This window comes from Scardinius erythrophthalmus (genome assembly GCF_964197995.2).
Source record: "Scardinius erythrophthalmus genome assembly, chromosome: 13".
Classification (NCBI taxonomy): domain Eukaryota; kingdom Metazoa; phylum Chordata; class Actinopteri; order Cypriniformes; family Leuciscidae; genus Scardinius; species Scardinius erythrophthalmus.
Window position 1 is genome coordinate 23,265,687 of NC_138233.1, and position 22,653 is coordinate 23,288,339.

At 38.0% G+C, this 22,653-nt stretch overlaps 1 protein-coding gene across 3 annotated transcripts in view; it reads left to right on the forward strand.

Moving 5' to 3' along the window:
• Positions 1–22,653, forward strand: part of pcdh11 (protocadherin 11) — a gene marked incomplete at both ends in the record, with an annotated part of 178,593 nt that overhangs the window by 107,535 nt on the left and 48,405 nt on the right. For 2 of the 3 annotated variants that reach the window (XM_081383210.1, XM_081383211.1), the window contains one exon: positions 3,191–3,392. In XM_081383210.1, the coding sequence (XP_081239336.1) occupies positions 3,191–3,392 (202 nt within the window). The remainder of the gene's footprint in view (positions 1–3,190; positions 3,393–22,653) is intronic. The other variant, XM_081383212.1, reaches the window with a different exon arrangement.

Here is a 22,653-nt window from a genome sequence, read left to right on the forward strand (position 1 = left end):
TTAAGTGGCGTTAAGTACTATGTACTTACATCAACACTTTTGCTGCTATTGAGGTGTGATACGGGTAAGGTTAGGGACAGGTGTGGTGGATTGGGTAGGTTTAAGGTGTAATTACAAATGTAATTAAAGCTGCAAGCAGCGATGAAAGGGCCCTCGCACCCGTGCCATCAACACTCGGTGGCTTTAGGAAGACAGAGCATGGTTGGGAAATGTACATTTAAGGAGGTATATATAGTAAGAGTATGTCAAAGTTAGTAACAAAATGTTTTGTAATGGTGATAATAGCATGCTTCATGACTCAGCTAAGTGTTGCTAGCATGTTTAGTCTGTTTCTAGCATGCTTAGTACACAATAATTATGTGGTTAGTACTGCATTACTGTGTTAACCATGTCAGTTTCTGTTGCCAATAGGTGGCGTTATGACTATTGCTGAATATGAGCATGGATGTGTGTTCAGGACAGAACTCTTATCAAACGTGTGAAGTTTGGTGCAAATTGGAAATTGCCTTCTTGAGTAACAAAAAAGTCATGTTTCATTGAATTAGCATTCTTTAGCACTTAGCTAAGCATTGTTAGCATGTTTTAACATGTTTCTAGCATGTTTAGAACTCAATGGCATTTTTAACATGTTGCTAGAACGGCATCAACGTGTTAAACATGTCACTTCCTGTTGCCAGTAGGTGGCGCTATTACTATAAATGAACATTCTCATGTAGATGTATTCAGGCCATGACTCTTATCAAAAGTGTGAAGTTTGGGGCAGATTGGACATTCCATGCCTGAGTTACAGCAAATTCCTATTTAATTGCAATAATAGCATGCTTTAGCACTTAGCTAAGAGTTTGCTAGCATGTTTTAGCATGTTTATAATATGTTGTTAGCATGTTTAAAACTTGCTGGCACTTTTTTATATGTTATTAGGAGTCCATAACAGTGTTAAACATGTCACTTCCTGTTGCCAGCAGGTGGCGCTATGTCTGTAACTGAATATAAGCATGGTCATGTGTTCAGGACAGAACGCTTATCAAAAGTGTGAAGTTTGGGGCAGATTGGACATTCCATGCCTGAGTTACAGCAAATTCATATTTAATTGCAGTAATATCATTCTTTAGCACTTAGCTAAGTGTTTGCTAGTATGTTTTAGCATGTCTCTAGTATGTTGGTAGGATGTTTAGCACCTACTGGCATTTTTTATATGTTATTAGGAGTCAAGAACAGTGTTAAACATCCCTTCCTGTTGCCAGCAGGTGGCGCTATGACTATAACTAAATATGAGCATGGACATGTGTTCAAGAGATAACTCTTATCAAACGTGTGAAGTTTGGGGTAGATTGTACATTGCCTTCTTGAGTAACAACAAAGTCCTGTTTCATTGAATTAGCATGCTTTAGCACTTAGCTAAGTATTGCTAGCATGTTTTAATATGTTTCTAACATGTTTAGAACTCTATGGCATTTTTAACATGTTGCTAGAATGGCATCAACGTGTTAAACATGACACTTCCTGTTACCAGTAGGTGGCGCTATTACTATAACTGAATTTGAGCATAGACATGTGTTCAGGCCATGATTCTTATCAAACGTGTGAAGTTTGGGGCAGATTGGACATTCCATGCCTGGGTTACAGCAAATTCCTATTTAATTGCAATAATAGCATGCTTTAGCACTTAGCTAAGAGTTTGCTAGCATGTTTTAGCATGCTTCTAGTATGTTGTTAGCATGTTTAGCACTTGCTGGCACTTTTTTATATGTTATTAGGAGTCCATAACAGTGTTAAACATGTCACTTCCTGTTGCCAGCAGGTGGCGCTATGACTGTAACTGAATATGAGCATGGTCATGTGTTCAGGACAGAACGCTTATCAAAAGTGTGAAGTTTGGGGCAGATTGGACATTCCATGCCTGAGTTACAGCAACTTCCTGTTTCATGGCGAAACATCGAAATTTGTCAGGCCGCCGAGGACCCGCCCTTTGACGAAAACTCAAGATCTTCGCAATTTAACGTCGCAAAGGCCTTAAGATTACACTCACCAAATTTGAAGATGATCAGATTAAAACTGTAGGAGGAGTTCGTTAAAGTACGAGGCCTGAAAATGGCAAAAACTGCACAAAAATCTGAGAGGAAGTTCAAAATGGCTGACTTCCTGTTGTGTTTAGGGCTATGCTTCAAGAGACTTTTTTGTAGGTATTAGGTCATTACACGTATGTACCGAATTTCGTGCACGTACGTGGAACGTTGCGGGAGGCGCACTCCGTTGAACTTTTATAGGTGGCGCTATCGAGCCATTTTGCCCCGTCCAATTCTGAAACCTATATCAGATGTAAATTTTCGCCAGTTCTGACGCGTGTGCAAAGTTTCGTGAGTTTTCGAGCATGTTTAGGCCCTCAAAAATGCAATTCAATGCGGAGAAGAAGAAGAAGAAGAATAATAATAATAATAATAATAAACAGAGCAATTCCAAGAGGGTCCTCACACCATCGGTGCTCGGGCCCTAATTACATAAATCAATTACAGCTGTAATTACATGCAGGAATTTTTAAATGTAAAATGTAAAAACATGTAGTTACACAATAAGTACATTGTATCAAATTATTAATTTCATACATTACATAGTACTTAAAGCCACTTAACATAAAGTGGGACCTATTTTTTTCAACTTTCATAATTTAATTTTTTTTGGAGTCTATTGGTGATTGATTGAACACTGTTTTTATATTTAAATAAATAAATAGTTTCTTTATTTTTATTCTAAATATTTTAGTATTTTAATTTAGAATTTTTAAATAAAATGATCAAGTGTTATGCAAAGTAAACTAAATTTACTGTATGTGTCCAATTGATTTTTTATATATATATATTTTTCAGTTAATGTTCATTTTATTTGTCATGTAACAGATTTTTTATATATATATATATATATATATATATATATATATATATAGTTTCAGTTTTAATTTCATTTATAAAAATAGCCCTGCTTTAAAGTAACAATGCCTTGTTTTCTGTTTTTACGTTGATTAAGATATTATAAAATTATAAAATATGTTTTTCATTCAATAACACGCTCCAGAGCTCCCGATCCCGATGCACAGGAACGAATATTCAAAATGAAGTCTCCTGTTCCTGGCTGAAAGCCTAAAGCCATTGCCTGCTCAGCTTGAATGCGTTGTGTTTGTGTGTGTGTATTTTAGCAGACCCAACGCCGCGTGACCTTTCACCTCCCGGACGGCTCTCAGGAGAGCTGCAGTGACAGCGGGCTTGGAGAGCAGGAGCCCAACAGCGGTGCCAGCACCACCCAGCCTCTGCCCTTGGGCTTCCCTCAGGACGAGTACTATGAACAGACCTCACCGAACAGCCGCACCGAGGGTGACGGCAACTCCGACCCCGAGTCCAGTAAGTACTGACCGCTGTCCTTTACCAGCACTTTTTCAGCAGCTGAACAGGCAAAAGGAAGAAGAGGTCACTACTGCAAATGGCCTCCAAGGTTGATGAATTGCTAAGCAATGTTTTTAGCACGGTTTTTTAATTCTTCATCTATGAACACATTCAGATGGTTGTCACATATTTCCCAGGCCTGTACACTAGTTCAAATGTTTGAGGTCGGTCATTTTTTTAATGTTTTCGAAAGAAGTCTCTTACGCTCTCATCAAGGCTGAATTTATTTGATCACAATTAAAATAACTGTTTTTATTTGAACATATTTTAATTTATAATTTTATCCTGTGATGGCAAAGCTGTATTTTCAACATCAATACTCCATTCTTCAGAGTCACATATCCTTCAGAAATCATTCTGATATGATGATTTGATAGTTCTTACTTTTCTTAGTTAGATAGATAGTTACTTTTATCAAGTTTGGCAACATATATATATATATATATATATATATATATATTTTTTTTTTTTTTTTTTTTTTTTTTTTTGTGGAAACTGTTCCTGTTTTTCATTTGATGAATAGAAAGTCTAAATGTCCAAGATTTGGACAATAATTCTTTTCTAACATTTAACAAACATGTAACAAAATTTCTTTACTCTCATTTTTGATCAGTTTAATGCCTCCTTACTGACCTCAAACGTTTGAACTAGTGTATATGTATGAATGCATGTAATATATCTCCATATATCTGACAGTTTTATCACTTTTTACTCAAAAACAAGACAGAAGAATAACATAGCCGCTATGAACCTGAACTCTCCGTTTATGGTCTTATCTTACCTATGAATCAGTACAGGTTTTGAGTTCCATACTTCAAATCAATGGACATCTATTCCAGTTCAAATCTGACCATTCATTTATATCTCATCCAAGAAATCTCTATTTTTCTATCTTCTCTGAGGATTGGTTTTTCATCTGCACTGGTGCGAGAATAGAAATGCATACAGTTTATAGGGCACATTTCTGCTAAGTGAACATTATGCTGCCCTCTGCAGTAGTGCTTTGCAGAGCAAATAATGCATGTTTAGGGAGGGTGTTTATTTGCTCAAGTTGTTATTGTTTAATGAGGCGCAAAAGAGCTGGTTAGTATTTACTGCTGGGCTACTCTGTCTATATCGCACGGCCATTAGTATGACCGACTGCTCTTTGTGAATGTAAGCTTGGTAGATCTTCTTCATCGTGCAGCATATAAAGTGGTCTTTGTGTTTGATTCTTGCCGTAACCCTGGGATGTAAAGGCCTTGTATCTCAGAAAAACCGTAGGACGGTCCAGTGTGGCTGGTGGATCCTTTGATTCCAGGGTTGATTTCAGCATCATCATCAGGAAACTGTGGGGAGACTGTGATCAACACAAATCTCTTCATCTCTTTCTGGCTTACACATCAATAAAATCAGCGGAATGCCATAACTTTATTCATGTTTTTTGAGGCAACACAAGTTTGAGGAGAAAAAAAGCACAGGAGTGAAATAAATTGGCTTGCATACACCTGCAGATATCCTCTCTGTCTGGTACATAAATGAGACAGTAGCATCCCTGACTGAAGCACACGTCTTTGCATTCGGCACTGCAGCAGAGCTGTGACACTCACAGTGTTGTGTAAGAATGAATGCATTTCTTCAGCTTTACCCCTGCCAAGCTATTTACATGCACATGATGGCCAGTCTTTGCTCTTAGATTAGCTGTTGTTGAACCGGCCTGCTGTCTATGATAATGCAATGTTCTCCCAAACCGAGCTGTATCCATGCATTTATATCCCTGTTTTTCATATTAATGTGTGCGTCTTATAAACTGTACAGTATATGCTATCATCATTCTATGCATGATGACACTCATTTTTGTACACACACACACACACACACACACACACACACACACACACACACACACACACACACACACACACACACACACACACAGTAGCTTGGCTATATATGTATATAGAAACTGGCAAAAGGTAGCTATAGCTACATTCAATTACATAAGGAGGTGTTGTTTACATAATTATTTAATTATCTGATTATATTAATGTTTAATTGAGCATTATTTCTCTGAAACAATAAGGATACAGAATTAAAATAAGTACATGTAAATTTGCACTACTAAACAGTAAGCTAATAAAACTTAACTATTTATTTATACAAGTGAATTCAAAACATGGTGATAAACAGCAGTATTTATAAACTAAATATTTATTGCACTGCAAAAATGAAGATGTGAATGCCTTGTAGGAGATACAAGAACAACAGTGAGTGATGATTCATCTAAATCACTGAACTGATTTTAAATCAGTTCATTAAAATGAACTGTCCAGATGAATCTGACTCCTCTAAATGATTTCAAGGGTTGGTTCACCCAAAAATCACAATTCTGTCATCAGTTACTCACCCTCAGGTCACTTTAAAAAAGAATCATTATATATATATATATATATATATATATATATATATATATATATATATATATATTAGGGCTGTCAATCGATTAAAATTTTTAATCGCGATTAATCGCATGATTGTCATGAATTAACTCGCGATTAATCGCACATTTTTTTATTTGTTCTAAATGTACCTTAAATTAATACTTTTCAAGTTTGTAATACTCTAATCAACGTGGGCATGGATAAATATGGATACTTTATGCAAATGTATGTTTATTATTGAAACCATAGTCAACATAGAGCATGAAGACGAGACATGTTTCAAAGGTCATAGATGTTTTTCAAAGAACTTGTTCATGTCTATTAGACACATGTAGAAAGAACAAAGAAATACCAGGTTCCCATTACTTCTCTTTCTTTGCACTGAGCTATTTACTAACACAAACATGTTTAGATGTTTGCATGACAGGGCAGCTCTTCTGAAAATGCTAAATGTACATTTAGCATTTATTATTACATTATAGTTTGTCTCTCTCTGTGCCCATTTTGATGAAGCTAAATTCTCAATAAAACTGTTTTCATTGGTATATTTTACTGTTTCTGTTGTCAAACAACGGAATGAATTTGAAATGGTGACTGAAACGCGACCCATTAAGACATAACCAGCTCTCCCTTCCAAGATGTTAAGTTAATCTGCACAAAAATTCTGATAATCGAGCCGTCGTCTGGTGAAATCAAATACACATAAGATAAAGACAATATCTGTGCTCTGATTTCGGCTATACTTGTAAAATTAGAGAAGCAACATAATATCTGTGTTTAACTGAATTAAAACGCTGCTCCTCAGCGCGAGACGCAGAGAGAGAGAGCGAGCGAGCGAGAGGTGCGCGCGCGTGCTGAGAGAGCAGTACCGGCGGTACCGGTAGATTCTCAGGAACTAAATAAGGTTTGGGCGCTTTGTTGAAGGGAAAAAAATCGCTAAAGGGGTCTGCAATGTCGCTAAGTTGGCAACACTGTGTATCTCCATTTTTCCAACTAGGGGTTGGGCCACGGGTCAAACACAAAATACACGCATTCAAAAAATTAGTGCCGTTAATATGATTTTGCGTTAACGCGTTATTAACACGCTAACTTTGACAGCCCTAATATATATATATAATCATTATGTAAGGGATATTGTGCCACTTCGCGTCGGGGTCCTGATCAGTCTGTTGGGGTTGTATTCGCTATAACAACCGCCTCGCTCTACATTATCCCGCTTATTACATGGCTACCTACCAAATAAATCAATAATTTGACACAAAATATTGATTTTTAAAAAGGAGTTTATTGATTTAAAAACGACTGTATTGCTTCCGCTAAAGAAAATAGTCCGTTCCGTCTCTACGGTTAGAATCCTGCGTCCATAGCAGCGCTCTGTTTTTCATGGCAACGGTAAGAATTCAACCAAGCCATGTAATAAATATATATATATATACAATTTTCAATTATAATTTGCATATGCTAAGTATACATACTAAGTATACATACTGTACATGGACTTTTCTGAGTTTTAATTACTCCCAAAAGTTGAGATAACTTTCCAATTCAAATCAATTGGACACATACAGTAAATTTAGTTAAGGTTAATAAAATGTTTTACTGTGCATAACACTTTTTGATCATCCTTGAAACTCAATGAAGATTTCTCTCCCTCCATTGAAAGCCATTTAACAATTATGCTTCAAAAAGTTTTTAAAGAAATCATAAAATATATCCATATGAATCAAGCCTTTTAATCCAAGTCTTTTGAAAAGACACCATTGGTGATTTAATTAGGATTTAATTTAGGCTTTTATTTGCATATAAACACTGATCAACACAAATAAATAGAGCACATTAAATACTGTCAACAGGAGCTCAAACATTCCTTGTTGATTTGTGAGAGCCAATGATGTTTGTTCTTGCGCATCAAGCAAGCAAGTTTGAGCTTCTGTATACCTTATTTGATGTTCTCTATGTATGTGTGTTGATCAGAAATCTCTCAAGCAGAGCCGATAGCCTCATGGGAAGCGTTTTGACATTTAGCACAACTGTGCCTCTGGCCAAAAATAAAAAGAAATAAAAATGATCATTTGTGTTTCGGGTTTGGAACTACATGAGGGTGAATAGTTAATGACAGATTTTTCATTTTTGGGTATTAAAAGTTCTATTAAACTAACCATTTTTTGGAAGAAAAAAAAAAGGGTTAGTTATCGCTACTTTTTGGAAAATATTATTTTTAGTTAGTTACTCCCTAGCTTGGTAGTTAGCATGCAAAATAACTTGGTTTTGATGTTCAAAGATGTTATAATATAAGATGTAATTTTTAGGCTTGTATACAACAGTCCACAAATGAATAATTTCATATATGACCTTGTATTTATTTATTTTTTTAACTATTTATTTAATACACTGAGAGATAACAACAGGCTGGATAATGAGCTGCTTCTGTGCATCATCCTGTAGAAAGGAACAAACTATAACACTAGCAGTGATTTGCATATGCTAAGTGATTGCTCTGTGGCTCATTAATATTCTGCAATGGATGCATCTCCGGCTTCATAAAATCAGCCTTGTAAATGGGAGCACGACGTTCGTGTCATTTGGGAACTGGGTTAATTGGCAAAGTGGACATAATTTTTTTTTATTTTTTTTGTAATATATTTATTTTTTCCCTCTATCTGATTCAGGAGGCTAAATTGCTGTCAGGTGATTCATTTACAACAGACAGCAAATGATAGCAAGAAATACGAGAGGGAATTGTGAAGTCAATATTCTTATTGCACTGTTTTTTTTTTTTTTTTTTTTTTTCACTTCAACTTCATCCATTCAAGCAAACCATTCTTTGCACAAAAAAAAAAAATTATATATATATATATATATAATGTATTCTATTGACAAAGCATGAGCTGAAAAACCTGAAAGCTTCCAAACTGACAGCCTCATCATGAACAAACATGAGCAATCCAACATTGCTTAAAATGAAAAATACATCATGCACTTTTATCCCAAGATTATTTGCTGTTGATAAAAAAAAAATCATGTCATTTATATATAATCAGCAGAAGATTATGGTACGGAGGGTCGAGATGGCGTAAAGCATAAGAGAAAAGGCTGACGCCATCCCCTCGAGCATGGCGGGACCCCCAGCGTGCGCTCGACGAGGAAAGAAGTCAACCGTCTCATTCGGTCCCCATTTCCTAGCCCAAAAGTTCACTGATAAAAGCTGATGCCGTGGTTGAGAGTTCAAAAAGAGAGATAGATCCCCTCTCTGTTGGCAGACTCTGAGACTGTGAGAGGAGTGCATCGGAGGCGGAGGGAGCCCAAGACGGATTAGATATGGTTTTATCAATGAGCAGCAGGCAGCTGTAGCTGTGGCAATCGCTTATCTTGTCGTCTCAATTTGAAAAGAGTGAGAACAAGAGAGAGAGAGAGAGCAAGACGAAGGGGGATTGAGAGAAAGAACAGAGAGTACCGGTGGCAGACCCAGGGAAAAAGGTGATGTGAAGCAGGTTTACGCGCGAAAAGGTGGCGTGACAAGGTCTCGCGTGTCATCTCGGCTTGAGTAATAGCAGGTGGAAAAGCAGAGGATAGGGCCGCCTTATGACAATGTATTTCTCCGCTCCATTTTTAAAACAGCATCTTTATTAGACCGCCCGCTTTCGAAATAAAGTTCATGTGACATTTATGTTACTGTTATTTATGAGGCAGGAGGCAATTCGTTTTATAGCTCCTTTTTGCTTTGCCTCCTCAGGCTCTCTTTATCAGACGGTCACCAGTGTAGTTTGCTCATTTTCGCCACACTCTGCTCTGAGCGGCTCAAATTTGCCACGGCCTCTGGCCGGTTGGCTAAAAACTCGTTTCTGCTGTTCGCCGAATTAGCATGGATGTTGTTGTCTCTCTGCCACCACCCTTTGCTTCCCTCCTCCCGAACAGCTGGCACAGGGAAAAGGGAACTTCTCATACAATTAACATTTTTAAATCTTCACTGTCCCTTCAGGCGGCCAAACCTTTGTACTTAACATCAAACAGTATTATGCATTAAAGTGTATGTTCGTGATCGGTGCCGCCGTCGAATCCAGGTGGTTACGTCATTGTCAAGCAAACAAACTCTGGAAATTTGATCTTAAATGATTTGTTTCTGGATGTGAATGGAGTGTTTGGAAATACGATGGGTAATATACAATTATATTATATCTTGCCTTGCTGAGTCTTTGAAAGGGGTGAATACAAAGCTAATTTGCCGTAATGGTGTGCTTCATAATTGCATGAGTCACATTGTTTCCTTCCAAATAAGTCAGATTAATTACATAAGGGTTATTTATAGATCTATACTCATGCAGCATTGCGGTGTGTGTTGATTTACATCTTTAATAACCCTCACAGACATTTTTTCTCGTGGAAAACTGGAGGCAATTGCATTGTGTTGTATGGCCACCAAATGACTAATGGAAAAGAGCAGCCAATGAAGATGCTTGGGAACTAGTTGTCGTCAATTTTTTCTTTTGTTTACGTTGTGCTAGCTGATTTGGCCATTATATTAAAATTAGGGCTGTCAGTTAACGCGTTATTAACGGCGTTAACGCAAACCCATTTTAACGCGATTCATTTTTTTATCGCGAGATTAACGGCCTTTTTGGCCTAGCAAACTTTGAAGTTTTTTTCACATGCTTTTGCAACAGGACGCGGCGTGGCGCTGCTCTATGAAACCCATTCATTTCAATGGCTTGCGCCGCGCGAGGACGTTTTGTTGCTTCGTCGACCAAAGCGCAAGCGGATCTAGCAGCTAGCTAGACCGGAAACAAAACAGCAGGCATGCGCACACACTTGTTTGGGCTTGCGAGCCGGCCAAATAGTAAGTTAACGTTACTTTTTGAATGGATGACGAGCGCGAGACGCCGAAATGGATGCCAATAAGATTCTGAATGGAAAGTTTACTTTTAAAAAGTTGCCAAATGGTTCCATTGACTAGACCAAAGTGATCTGTGTGTTTTGTCGTTGTGAACTGAGCTATCATCATCGCAGTACGTCCAGTCTGAAACACCACTTGATGATGGCCACACACACACACACACAGCTGATGCGAATTCTCCAAGCCCTCGTCAATATCAGGACCTCGTCAGGATTTCTTTCACCCTTTTAGTAACGGACAGTGTTACATTGTGTGAGAGATTATTTGCTCCAAGTGAGAATGTTAGTGTGAAATTGAACACAGTATTGGCAATGTTGTTTTCAATAATAAAAAAAATCTGCACAAAGCAAGCCAATCCGCTTTTTTCATGTTGATAAGAGCATTAAAATGAGAAAAAAAATAATGGGACAAAAATAAATCAAGAGACATTTAGAATAGATAAAAATGTGCGATTAATCGCGAGTTAACTATGACATTAATGTGATTAATCGCGATTAAATATTTTAATCGTTTGACAGCACTAATTAAAATGCTATTTATGGTTAGCTATTACTAATTTATTCTGAAAGTGAAAAATGTCCAATGGTGGTTGCGCTACCAAGATCGCAAGTTTATTCTGCCCTCATGAAGCGACCCACTCATACCTGTCAACACTCCCGTTTTCCCCGGGAGTCTCCTGTATTTCACACCCATCTCCCGCCCCCCTCCCGTTTTTTATTTCTCCCGTGAAACTCCCGTAATTTGTATGGCCCAAACGTCATTATATGAATAGTCACATCAATGTATTTTTCCAAGGTTGTCCAGTTGCCAGATCTTGAATGAAACCCACCCTACTCGCACAATCAACACATCATACAAATTTCAACCCATTTGTGAGCTCAACTTGGCAACCTACAACCCAGTTGCGCCGTCGATATCTGCACAGGTAGCGCCTAGACAAATCTCGCGAGAATCACGACTTGCTTTACGGCACGACGTCACATACATCAACAACATATGAAGCAGTCAATGTTACACTAGCACGCATTTCAGACGTGAATCATGGCAGAGTCGACGAAGAAATAGTGGTCGTAAGAGTGCAGAGACGGCTCTGCGTGAGTGGTATTTATGACAGTAATGTTAAAAACAAGTACTCTACAGCGACTCTAGGGGTCGCTGTTTGAGAAAAACGAAAACTGCATAGTGTGCCTTTAACTGAATTTTTCTATGATTTGGCCATGGGGTGTGTAATATAGATGACATGAAACCGCTGTTCAAAATATACGGTTGAACTGACATATTTTCTTTTCATATTGTTGTCTAAAACCTAATTTGAAGGACAAAAAAATACTGAATAGATGCCGTAATGCCACATTCATAGATTTGCTCCTGAATGAAACATTAATCTCAACTCATATATGCAGATTAATGAAGACATATACATTATCAAGTGCCTTCATGAAGTTCTTTTTGCTTTCGAATGTAAAGATTTTCTCATGCGTCTACAGTGCAGTCTAACAGATTTAGTCTCGGGGAGTCTCCATTTCCCCAGCTAAAAGCGTGTTGCCGCCGTGTCATTAGTAAAGAGATTTCCTGATGTGAAGCATATGGCCTCATGTGACCAGCTTATGTCTTGCCTTCCTAATATATAATCTGGTATAAAAAATAAATAAATTCAAATAAACCAATCCATTTTATTCATTCTAAATATAATAAGATTACAGTTTTACTAACATCCATACACTTTTAGTAAGAGCTTTAATGTATATACTTTCCCTAAGTGCATTCATGTGTAATTTTTGTGATTGTTTTCCACTGCAGTGTTTAGAACAGAAACATGCATGGACTTGGTTTAGCCTAAGATATTAAATGCTCTCTCACTCTTTCACTTAGGCAGAGCATAGCTGTTATTGCAGTTAGTGGTGTAAACAGATGCTGGGTTGGCCTTTTCGGATAATCTCAAGCGGAACATGTAAAACAATGTTATAAACACTGCATAAGTGATGGGATGCTGTGTAAAATGCATGTTCATTCAATCAAATCAGGCTGTCTATTATTTTATTCAGCTATCGGTAATGAATATATATAGCTTTATTACACTTATAGGCACAGAGCTGTCTCGCATCCAGAAATTATTGATTATTACCAACAGAGAAAAAGGCTATAAATCTGAAACTGTTTAAATTTCTGCATATTACATCAAGGATTAGTATAAAGAGCGACGCTGTGGATGAAAACCTGTGTTTCAGATGAAACAGTGACTGACTGCGAGTCTCTGGTTGATTTTGAGACAGCCTGAAAAGCAAGCAGTTTTAGCTGTTGTTCCTTTTCATTGTAATAGCAATACTCTGACTGATTTAAGCATACTACAGTATCTCACTTCAAGATGTAATATGACACAACTGCATCAAAGCAGTGCCTGTATTTCAACCATCATAGCATGTCATCTCATCCTCAGCCCAGCATGCATGAATGCTTGAGTTTAAAAGGAATAAAAACAGACGAGAAATGAAACGACTGAGATGAAAAAGCTGCTTCTTCTTTTTTGCTTGCATGCTTGTTAAAGGCCTTCCACGGGACACCAGTAATCACATTGGGACGGTCATTTGAACCAAACCATATTTGCAAAGTTGGCTTCTCTCAAACCAAACAAATAACTGATTTTGTGCTGCAGGGTTTTGAAACCTATTTCCAGCTGCTACATTAAGCCAGAGTTAAATTAAACTAGTGCCAATATGAATCTACACATTTTACTTGTGCCAGTTTTGACCTTTTTTCTCCCGTCTTTGCCTGTTTCATGTCTGGGTCTGTTCAGGTGGGATTTGATTGGTTTCATCTGTTTATCCATCATAGCCAACAGGGATTTGGGAAAGAGTTCGCTCTTTGAGCTGATATTGAGGGGAACCTGTGTTTAGTCTACTTCAAATGCCATTGATAGTTGTCTTGAGGAGACAATGTATTGATTTGGAAAGTCAAGTCAAAGCTCTAAAATCTCCTTTGTTTCCCTGGAAGAGTTAGAAATGTGTCATGCAAGAAAGCTCCAAAACAGTGTATTAAGCAGCTGTGTTGTGCTGCTGGGGAAAACACCAAACATTAAATAATCTTTATGTGATTTATCACAATTTTGTTTTCTTTTGTCAAATCAACTTAATTATATATAGATAATTTGATAATTAATGTGGTCCAGATAACATAATATTTTGAGTTTCTGTTGATTAAACCAATCTCCATTGTATTAACTCAAATTTTTCATTTCAATTAACTCAAAAGGCAACCAGGTAACTTACTTTCAGTTAAACCAACAATATATATATTTTTTACAGTGTGTTAGTGTATGTGTTCATTCAGTTTGTGTCTTCAAAATATTCTGCTAGTTTGAGTACACAGAGCGAATTTCCATAACCATTTATTGGTTTGAAATCGTCAGATTAACTTTTTAATTAAAATTTATGAAGGGGATTAAATAACTGTTTAATGAGAAGCAGATACCTTTTGCCGATAAAATATCCTGCCAAAATATTCTTAGTCCAACAGTCAAGAATATGTCCTTCTGGACATTATTCAGAGGCTCATATGAAGCACTTTCTGAATGAACACAAGTACTGCTTGAAAACCAGCGCAGAACTATCTGACTGGGATTTCAAAGGCTCTGACAATTAAAACAGCTATCTGGTGCTTGTTAACATGTTCAGTAAGTCTCATGTCTGATTTGGAGGATGGATCAATAGCTGTCACGTTTGATTGCATCTCCGGATAAACTATTCGGAACTCTGTGGGGGAACTTCAAACACCGAGCTCAAAAGCACTTGCTAACACTGGCTATCAAGTCGATGTGTCTCATTTTTCTGACAAGTAGTGTGATTCTGAAAATCGAAATCACCTGCTCTTGAAAAAAGTGAAGACTGAAAGAAATACAGATTTACAAACTAACACATAGTTAAATATGCATGCACCCTCTGCAATAGGAGTAATCCACAGGCTTTCAGAATCGACAGGTTTGATAGTGGAGAATTTTCTGAAGGTTGGACCTGACTTTCAAAGTAAACTTCAACAACTAATAGGATCGCTTTTGTATAACATCTCACATAGCTGGACAAATTTGTTTAAAACATTTCTTGGCACATAGCAACAGACATCTGTTTTTTTTTTTTTTTTACACAACTCGTAGAATATTTGGATTTATCATTTGTCATATAATCAGAAATGTAGCATGAGAGAATGATGGCTCACACATTGACCTTTTTTAGTATTTCAATTATTATTTTGCTTAAATATATGTATATTTCAAATTTATAGTTTTTTTAAATATGTACAATACTTAATAATACTACTAATTATTATTGTATAAAGATTGGTTGGTTGGTTGATTTTTTTTTATACAATTTCAAATATATATAAATAAATATATATAGAAATAAATCACATGTGGACCCATCAATAAAGAAAATCATAATAAAAATCATAACAGTAATTGACAAAATAATTATAGGACTGTTATACAGTAGGTAATATTTGACTGTTAGACCTAATAACATTATAACATTAAGGAATTTAATAGACCAATCATGACTGGAACACGGATTGCAAAGGCACTTCTGTTCATGACACTTTGAGGCTTCATCATCTAAATGTCATTTTGATTAGGATTCTCCCAAATGGCATGATTTCTGTGGCCACTTTTAATGTATGGTTGCCAGAGAAATATGTAGAGCAGCTCATTATCAAAGCATTAAAATGCCAGGATATATGTCTTGGATACACATACATTTTTCATGGTCTTGATTCACTTTGTGAACAGAACCAGAACTGCAGACTCCAGTTCCATCAATCAAACGCATTTTGTTAGAAGTCTATCATCCTTCAGAAACACTCACCTCCTTGACATGTACAGAATCCAGCCTGCTCAATTCGACATGCAAGGGATAGTTACGAACAGCCAAACCTGCTTCCCCATTCAGATGCAGCAGGAAAACACAGAAAGCCACTGAAAAAATTATATATTGATGTTTTATTAAATGCCATTTGTTATAGATAGCTTTGACAAGAATGTTGGTCCCTTATACAAACAGTACATCCTAAAAACCTTTGGATTGGTTCTTAAAAGAGAGAATGGAATGGAAGAATGGTAGAATGGAATAGTCTAGTGCATTTTATTCAGACTAAATATACACTGATGAGCCAAAACATTATGACCAGTCACGGTTGAAGTGAATATCGTTGATTATTGCACTCCTGCGTATGGTGCTATGTATCCGCAGACCGATCAGAATACCTATGATGACCCCTGTCCACCGCTGAATACTCCTACAATGGGCAGACAAGCATCGGAACTGGACCTTGGAGCAGTGGAAGAAGGTCGCCTGGTTGGATGAATCCCGTTTTCTTTTACATCACATGGATGGCTGTGTACATGTGCGTCATTCACTTGAAGAAGTGATGGCACCAGGATGCACTGTGGGACAACGACTAGCTGATGGAGGGAGTGTGATGCTCTGGGTAATGTTCTGCTGGGACACCCAGGGTCTGGCCATTCATGTGGACGTAAATTTGACATGTGCCACCTAAACGTTATTGCAGACCAGGTGCACCCCTTCATGACAATGGTGTTCCCTGGTAGAAGTGCAGGGATAATGCACCCTGCCACATTGCACACATTGTTCAAGAATTGTTTGAGGAACATGATGAAGAGCTCAAGGTGTTGCCCTGTCCTCCAAATTCCCCAGATTTCAATTGAGCATCTGTGGAATGAGCTTGATCAACAAGTTTGATCCATGACAGCTCCACCTCACATCCTACAGAAAGATCTGCTTGCTAACAGCTCGGTGCCTGATTCCACGGGACGGCTTAAGGGGGCTTGTAGAGTGCTGTTTTGACAGCATGTGGAGGACCAACAGCATATTAGGCAGGAGTTATGTTGCAGTATTAAATTATAAAAAAGCATATCATAGTTTTTTTATTCAGCTCTTTATTCACTTAATTTATTTGTTTTCGCAGTGCTAAAAAAAAAACATGAATTTGAGGACATTTGCTTCAAGTGCCCAAATTAAGAGTATTTTATATTATTTATATATGATATTTTAACTCAAATTGTGTGTGATTATTTACCAGCATCTAATGTTAGGACAATTGTGGCTACACAGAGAAGTGGGTCTCTAAAATATGCCACAGCGGATTGATTAAAATGCATGTCCTCACCTCTTTCTCATTTTTCTTATGCAGACAGTGCCAAGGATAAAGATGGGCCTCAAATAGGCTTATTGACCAAAATAGCCGAGCGTCAATATGTTCTTTTAGAGCTAAACAGACTCAGCATCTTAGAGATTGTATTTTTGGTGACACTAACTCTATTGATTTTTTTTTTTTTATGTCTTGTTAATAACCATAGCTTTGACACATGTTGAAGCCATTTTAGATGGTGTTATTAGTAAAAATCGTGTATTGCTTATTCATGACATCAAATGTGCAAATTCTTCTGTAAACTAGGGCATTTCGATCTACCTACAGTATAAGGCATCTGGTCCATTTAGGATGGTTGAATTGAAATATTGTAATATTGTTATTTCAAAGCAAAACATAGCTTGCTCTATTTCCAATTTATCAACGAAAGGAGTGAGACGCAGCAAATATGAGGCCGATCGAATGTAAATAAGTTTTTTTTAGCTCCTAGTCCTTTATCTTCACGCAGGTCAGTGGGATCTAATCTAGGTGCGTGTGCGTGTGCATGCAGGAACCGGATTACTTGGTGGCACCCTGTGGTCCAGTGATCAATGTTAGCACTGATTCTTTGATAAATTGGTATTCTCAAACAAATGGATGACTTCAGAAAGAGCTTGGGGCCAGTAACACAGACAGATGGAGTGTGGGAACAAGGGAGCTTTGCTGTGTGGAGGGAAAAGCATTCATTTGGGACACACAGAGGATGGATTAGACTTGCCCTGGCAGGAAATGTTTGGGCTAACAAAATATGACAGGAGATTTTGAGGGCTTGACACTGAACATGGAGGCCTGGCAGAGGCGTAGCCTGTGCACAGAAGAACTGGTGCATTCATCACATTTGCCATGGTCAAGTTTGCGGGCCATGCTGCTGTTCCCAAACATCTGTGGGACCTCCAGGCAGTGGAGGACCAGGAGGGTCAAGCAGTTGCCTGCCACTTTGCGGCGTATGTGTCGAGGCAAGCCACCAAAGTGCACCACTAGCCGCAGAAGCGACCAGCTACGAGTGTCCCTATGCCCTGATTCTTCAACACACCTGCTTGGTTGCATTGATTTGCTCTCATTCCTGGCGGTCGTAACTCCCAGGGGTTTCAGCTGTTCAACATCTGTCACACCATGTAAAATGTTCCATGCTGAACCAGATACTGTATATAAATCTTTATTTACCACATTCCTGCTTTCTAGTCAAAGAGGGGTAGATATAATGGTGTTCGCTGATTAAGTCTCATCATCAACTGTGCTTCTATGGGTCCAAACAGTATGATTTAATCAAGATCTACAGTATGGAATTATGCAATGAAGTTTTTACAAAAGCAGTTGTTGCCACTCATTAGCATTACCACTGAGAATAAATTGAAACCTTCAAATAAAATAAAATAATTTCAGGGTGGTTGTGGCCTAATGGTTAGAGTCAGACTTTTAACCCAATGTTTGCAGGTTCGATTCTCAATACCAGCAGAAAACGACTGAAACGACTTAAGCAAGGCACCCAGCCCCCTGTGCCTGCTTATATTGTGTATGGTACATGAATGTGGTGCCTGTATATTTTATAACCCATATTAAAATAATAATTTACCAACCTTCTTGAAAACTAATCTGTTGTACATTGAAATGATGAAATAACGTGTATAACGTGTAGACTACATTATTTAAGTCCAACTTATAGTTAATTATTTATTCATTCATTCAATGATTCATTTTGCTTACAACCAAATGTGTTTTTTTTTAGCTTCCAAAAGGAATTTAAAATTCCAATTTCCTTTGGAGGTCAATTTTAATTATTTTAATTTTAATTAAATGTCTAATATTCAACATTTTGAAAGGTTCTACTGTTGCATTTTTAATTTTTTTTTTTCTGTTAAAATGGTGAAACTTTTAGTTAGATTTTTTACAGGAGGCTTGCAGTGGTTTTAAAAAGAGGAGCTGAGCGTGTCCTTGATTGTGTAGTTGGCTTAACTAGTCGTCCACAGTGGGAGGCAGATGTTGTCTTGCGGCATGGCCGTTCGCCTCTGCCACTTTGATGCCTGATGTCACTGTGTATGCGGTTGCACTGCTCTTCTGGGCTAACTCTCTCACTCTCCCCTGTCTCTCTCTCTCTCTCATGCCCATGGTCAAAGATGCAAGTGTCACACCAGGGGATATTCCCATTTTAGAGCCAGTGAGCTATAATAATTGATGATCAGACCTGCTGTCAGTGTAAAAATGCAACTCCAAACGAGGCAAGGCATGCTAAGGCACACACACGCAGGAAAGCAAAACTAAACACAGGATTAGGCTCTTGCAAACCACAGAGCAAATGTGAGGATAGCGGAGGACTATTGCACCAGTTGATGAGGGTTTTGTCCTTGAAATTTTAGATTTGCATTCTAATGACGAGAGATGTTCGACTGATAATAGACGTATTGATGCGCTTCAGCTCGTAGATCTCTTTTACACCTCCACACTCTACAGTTTCAGTTAATTATGAATGTCTTTGTAGAGACACCGTGTCTCCAATGGCAACCCGCAAGTAGAACCCATAAACCAGGTCCCGTGTTTATCCAATGATTGCCTGGGCCCGTATTTTCAGAGAAATGTGCCCGCTCTCTATTGCTGTCTCATTTTAAACCCGCCTGTGAAGAGGGTTTCATAAGTTAATAATGAGAGAACCTGAAGGAGCAAAAACACAAGCCGGCTGAGATTCATATCGGTAATGTAACGTCTTCCGCGGCACAGACGCCACCAAGCCAGGCTGATTTTTCAGAAAGACGCATAATGCTGCATTATGGATCTGCTTAGCGCTAAATCAAAGCACACGTTTTTCAAACTGGCCTGTCCTGTGACTAATCGTCCTATTAAGATTGCTAGTAGGCATTTCATTATGCCAAAGGTGTTTTGAATTTATAATTCTCAGCAAACACGGTGTACAAGGTGTATTTAATTAGGCATTTTACACTCCATTTCTTAGCAACACCGGTAAAACACTCTTGAGCTTAGGAACTGGTTTGCATATTTAGATCCCGGTGTGATGATGCACACCTGTTCTTCCCCTCTCTGAGAAATACCGGGTAGCAGAGCAGAGCATCTGATTATAGCTGCCTGTGCCGAACAGTGGGAGACGCTTTTAATCATTCTCAGGAGTTTGTGTCTGTCCGGGTATGCACGGACACGGACCCCTTTTCTTTTTTGTGATGAGCAGCTTTTTGCTTTTTAGAATGATCATTCCCATTATTCCTCAAATTAACTGCCCATAGCTGCACGCTCCCCGAGTCACTTCCATCTGTTTTACCTTTCGGAGCATCTGTCATGGCTTGCAGGGACATCCACCTCTCGAGTCGGAGCGACATGAGGACATCTGTCCCAACAGACAGCCAATCAGGATGCAGCGACCATTCTGTTAACGCTCCACTGGGCCCCGCGCCACACTCGCGAGCATTCGACACGCTATATCCAAGCAAATTGCATTCCTCAGTGAAGTTAGTGTTTCTAATTCTTCACTCACAGCCAGTTGTGCCGGCAGATAATTTGATAAGGCCTGTCATAATGGTGTTGCTGAATCCTGATAAATGTGTCTAATGTGGGTTTGAGTACAGGCTGGAGAAAAAGAAAAAAAATAACAACCAGGATTTCCTGATGAGGAGTGCGAGCCAGGAAGACAAATGGAGAATTCTGGTGTTCCTCGTTTTCAAGTAACAAGAATGAGTATTTGTCCTGTGGCGCATTTCAAGCTGCACTGTATGTTTTAATGCGGTCATGTGGTTTATTATAAAAATCAGTCACACAAATAGCTACACCAATTCACTCTTCGTATTCTCCTACACAATGTCACTACATCACCTCCCCCTCTTCTGTGCATGTACAATACAGTGGGAATTCATTAGACTGGCATAACAGGGATGCATTCATATACAGATATACAGTACATCTTTTTTTTTTTTTTTTTTTTTATCCACATGACCAGGTTTATTCTCAGTTCAGCCAAAAATGAGAATGCTGTCATCAATTACTCAACCTCATTCTTTTCCATGCACTGACTGTGAATGGAGCTTTCAAGCTTTAAAAGAATGCAAAAGTATGATAAAATAAGTCTCCATTTGACTCATGTACTTTAAGTCTTATGAAGTCATACAAAAGTTGTTCAATGAGGATCTTCCTCTCCAGATGTTAACCACTGACAGACTCAAATGAATGATTCATCCACAAATCATATGCTATTCTGTCATAATAAGATTGTTGAAAAACAAACTATCTCATACAAACTTAATGTATGGTTTCAGAAAAAAAAAAAAATGTAACGACGCACAATGTCATAAGTACCACTTTGCGTTGTATGTACTATATAAAAAAAAATTATAAAAAAAAAAAAATAAAAAAATAAAAAAAAAAATATATAACATATTTAATTTCCCCCCCTTAAATTAGTAATGTTTTATTGAAGAACCACTGATTTATTGCCATTTGGAGCCTGAAACACTCATTCACTTTAAAAATCACCTTGTGCGTTCCATGGTAAGAAAGGATGTTGAGACAACGTGAGGGTGAGTAAAGTATGTCTGAATTTTCATTTTTGGATGACCTATTCTTTTAAGTTTGTGCCCCAAATCTTTTCTTTCTGAGGATGATTTCTCAGAATGGAGCTGTTTGGGAAACTGACCAAGCACTGACCTATGAATGCACAAAGCCACGGGTCCTCCATTCTCCCCCATCTACTTATAGTTTAATCTGTGTCAGATTTTCCCCTTCTGTTAAAATATGCTGTCTGTGGCTGCCAGTCTCTGTGAGAGTCTCTGCTTAATCCTCATGAATACATGACTTTGTGCGCATGAATAAATAAAAAGCTGCTTGGCGGGTAATTGAGGTGCCGTGCCACTAACAAATGAGGACACAATTTGTAAATGAGATATTCCCCCATCTAGCTCGACGATGATTTATATCAAATTAAACCATTTACTAAAATCATGCAAGAGGGCTTGGAAACTGTCTCCTTCTAGCAGTTTTATCCTTTTTTTCCCCCTGCTTCTACAGAAGCAGCAATTGCGAAACGTCCTTCAATTGCTTTGTATTGCTCTGTTGGTTAACCGTAAATATATAGAAATTAGATTTTGGGATTTTTTTCATGCATTTTCTATATTTGCTGTATGCTTTCATCTCGTATCTATACGACAGACGGACCTCTAGCTGTGCTGCATCCCATATGGCCTTGCAGAAGCAGTGTCTCTAGTCTAATTTCACACACAATATTAAAGCTATGATTGCTATGATTTCTTCAACTGATTACATCAGTATAGTCATGATTGGGAAAACTTGAATTGGCAATCAGACAAATAGGGGCAAATTGACTCAACAATTGTGGCACAGATTTGGTTTGCCCAATTGTGGTGTAATGTGATTTGTGTCATTCCTTTTGTGCAGAGGTTTTCAAACTGGGGTCAGGGGATGCTCGGGGGCCCATCGGAAAGTTCTAAGTAGTGTTTTACATTTACAGTTTTACATTTATTACTGATTCACTCTGCTTTCTAAAGACCGGTTTAGAGATTAAATGTTGTTGTTTTTTCTATTGGCATCTGGAATTTTATGTTTTTCATCAGGTTTTAACTTAATATCTACGGAGCCCCCCTAGTCCCACTTTGTCAAAAAAAATATTATAACTATCTTGTGGCCTCAAGATAGTAACTCGTGGCCTCAAGATAGTAACTCGTGGCCTCAAGATAGTATCTCGTGGCCTCAAGATACTAAC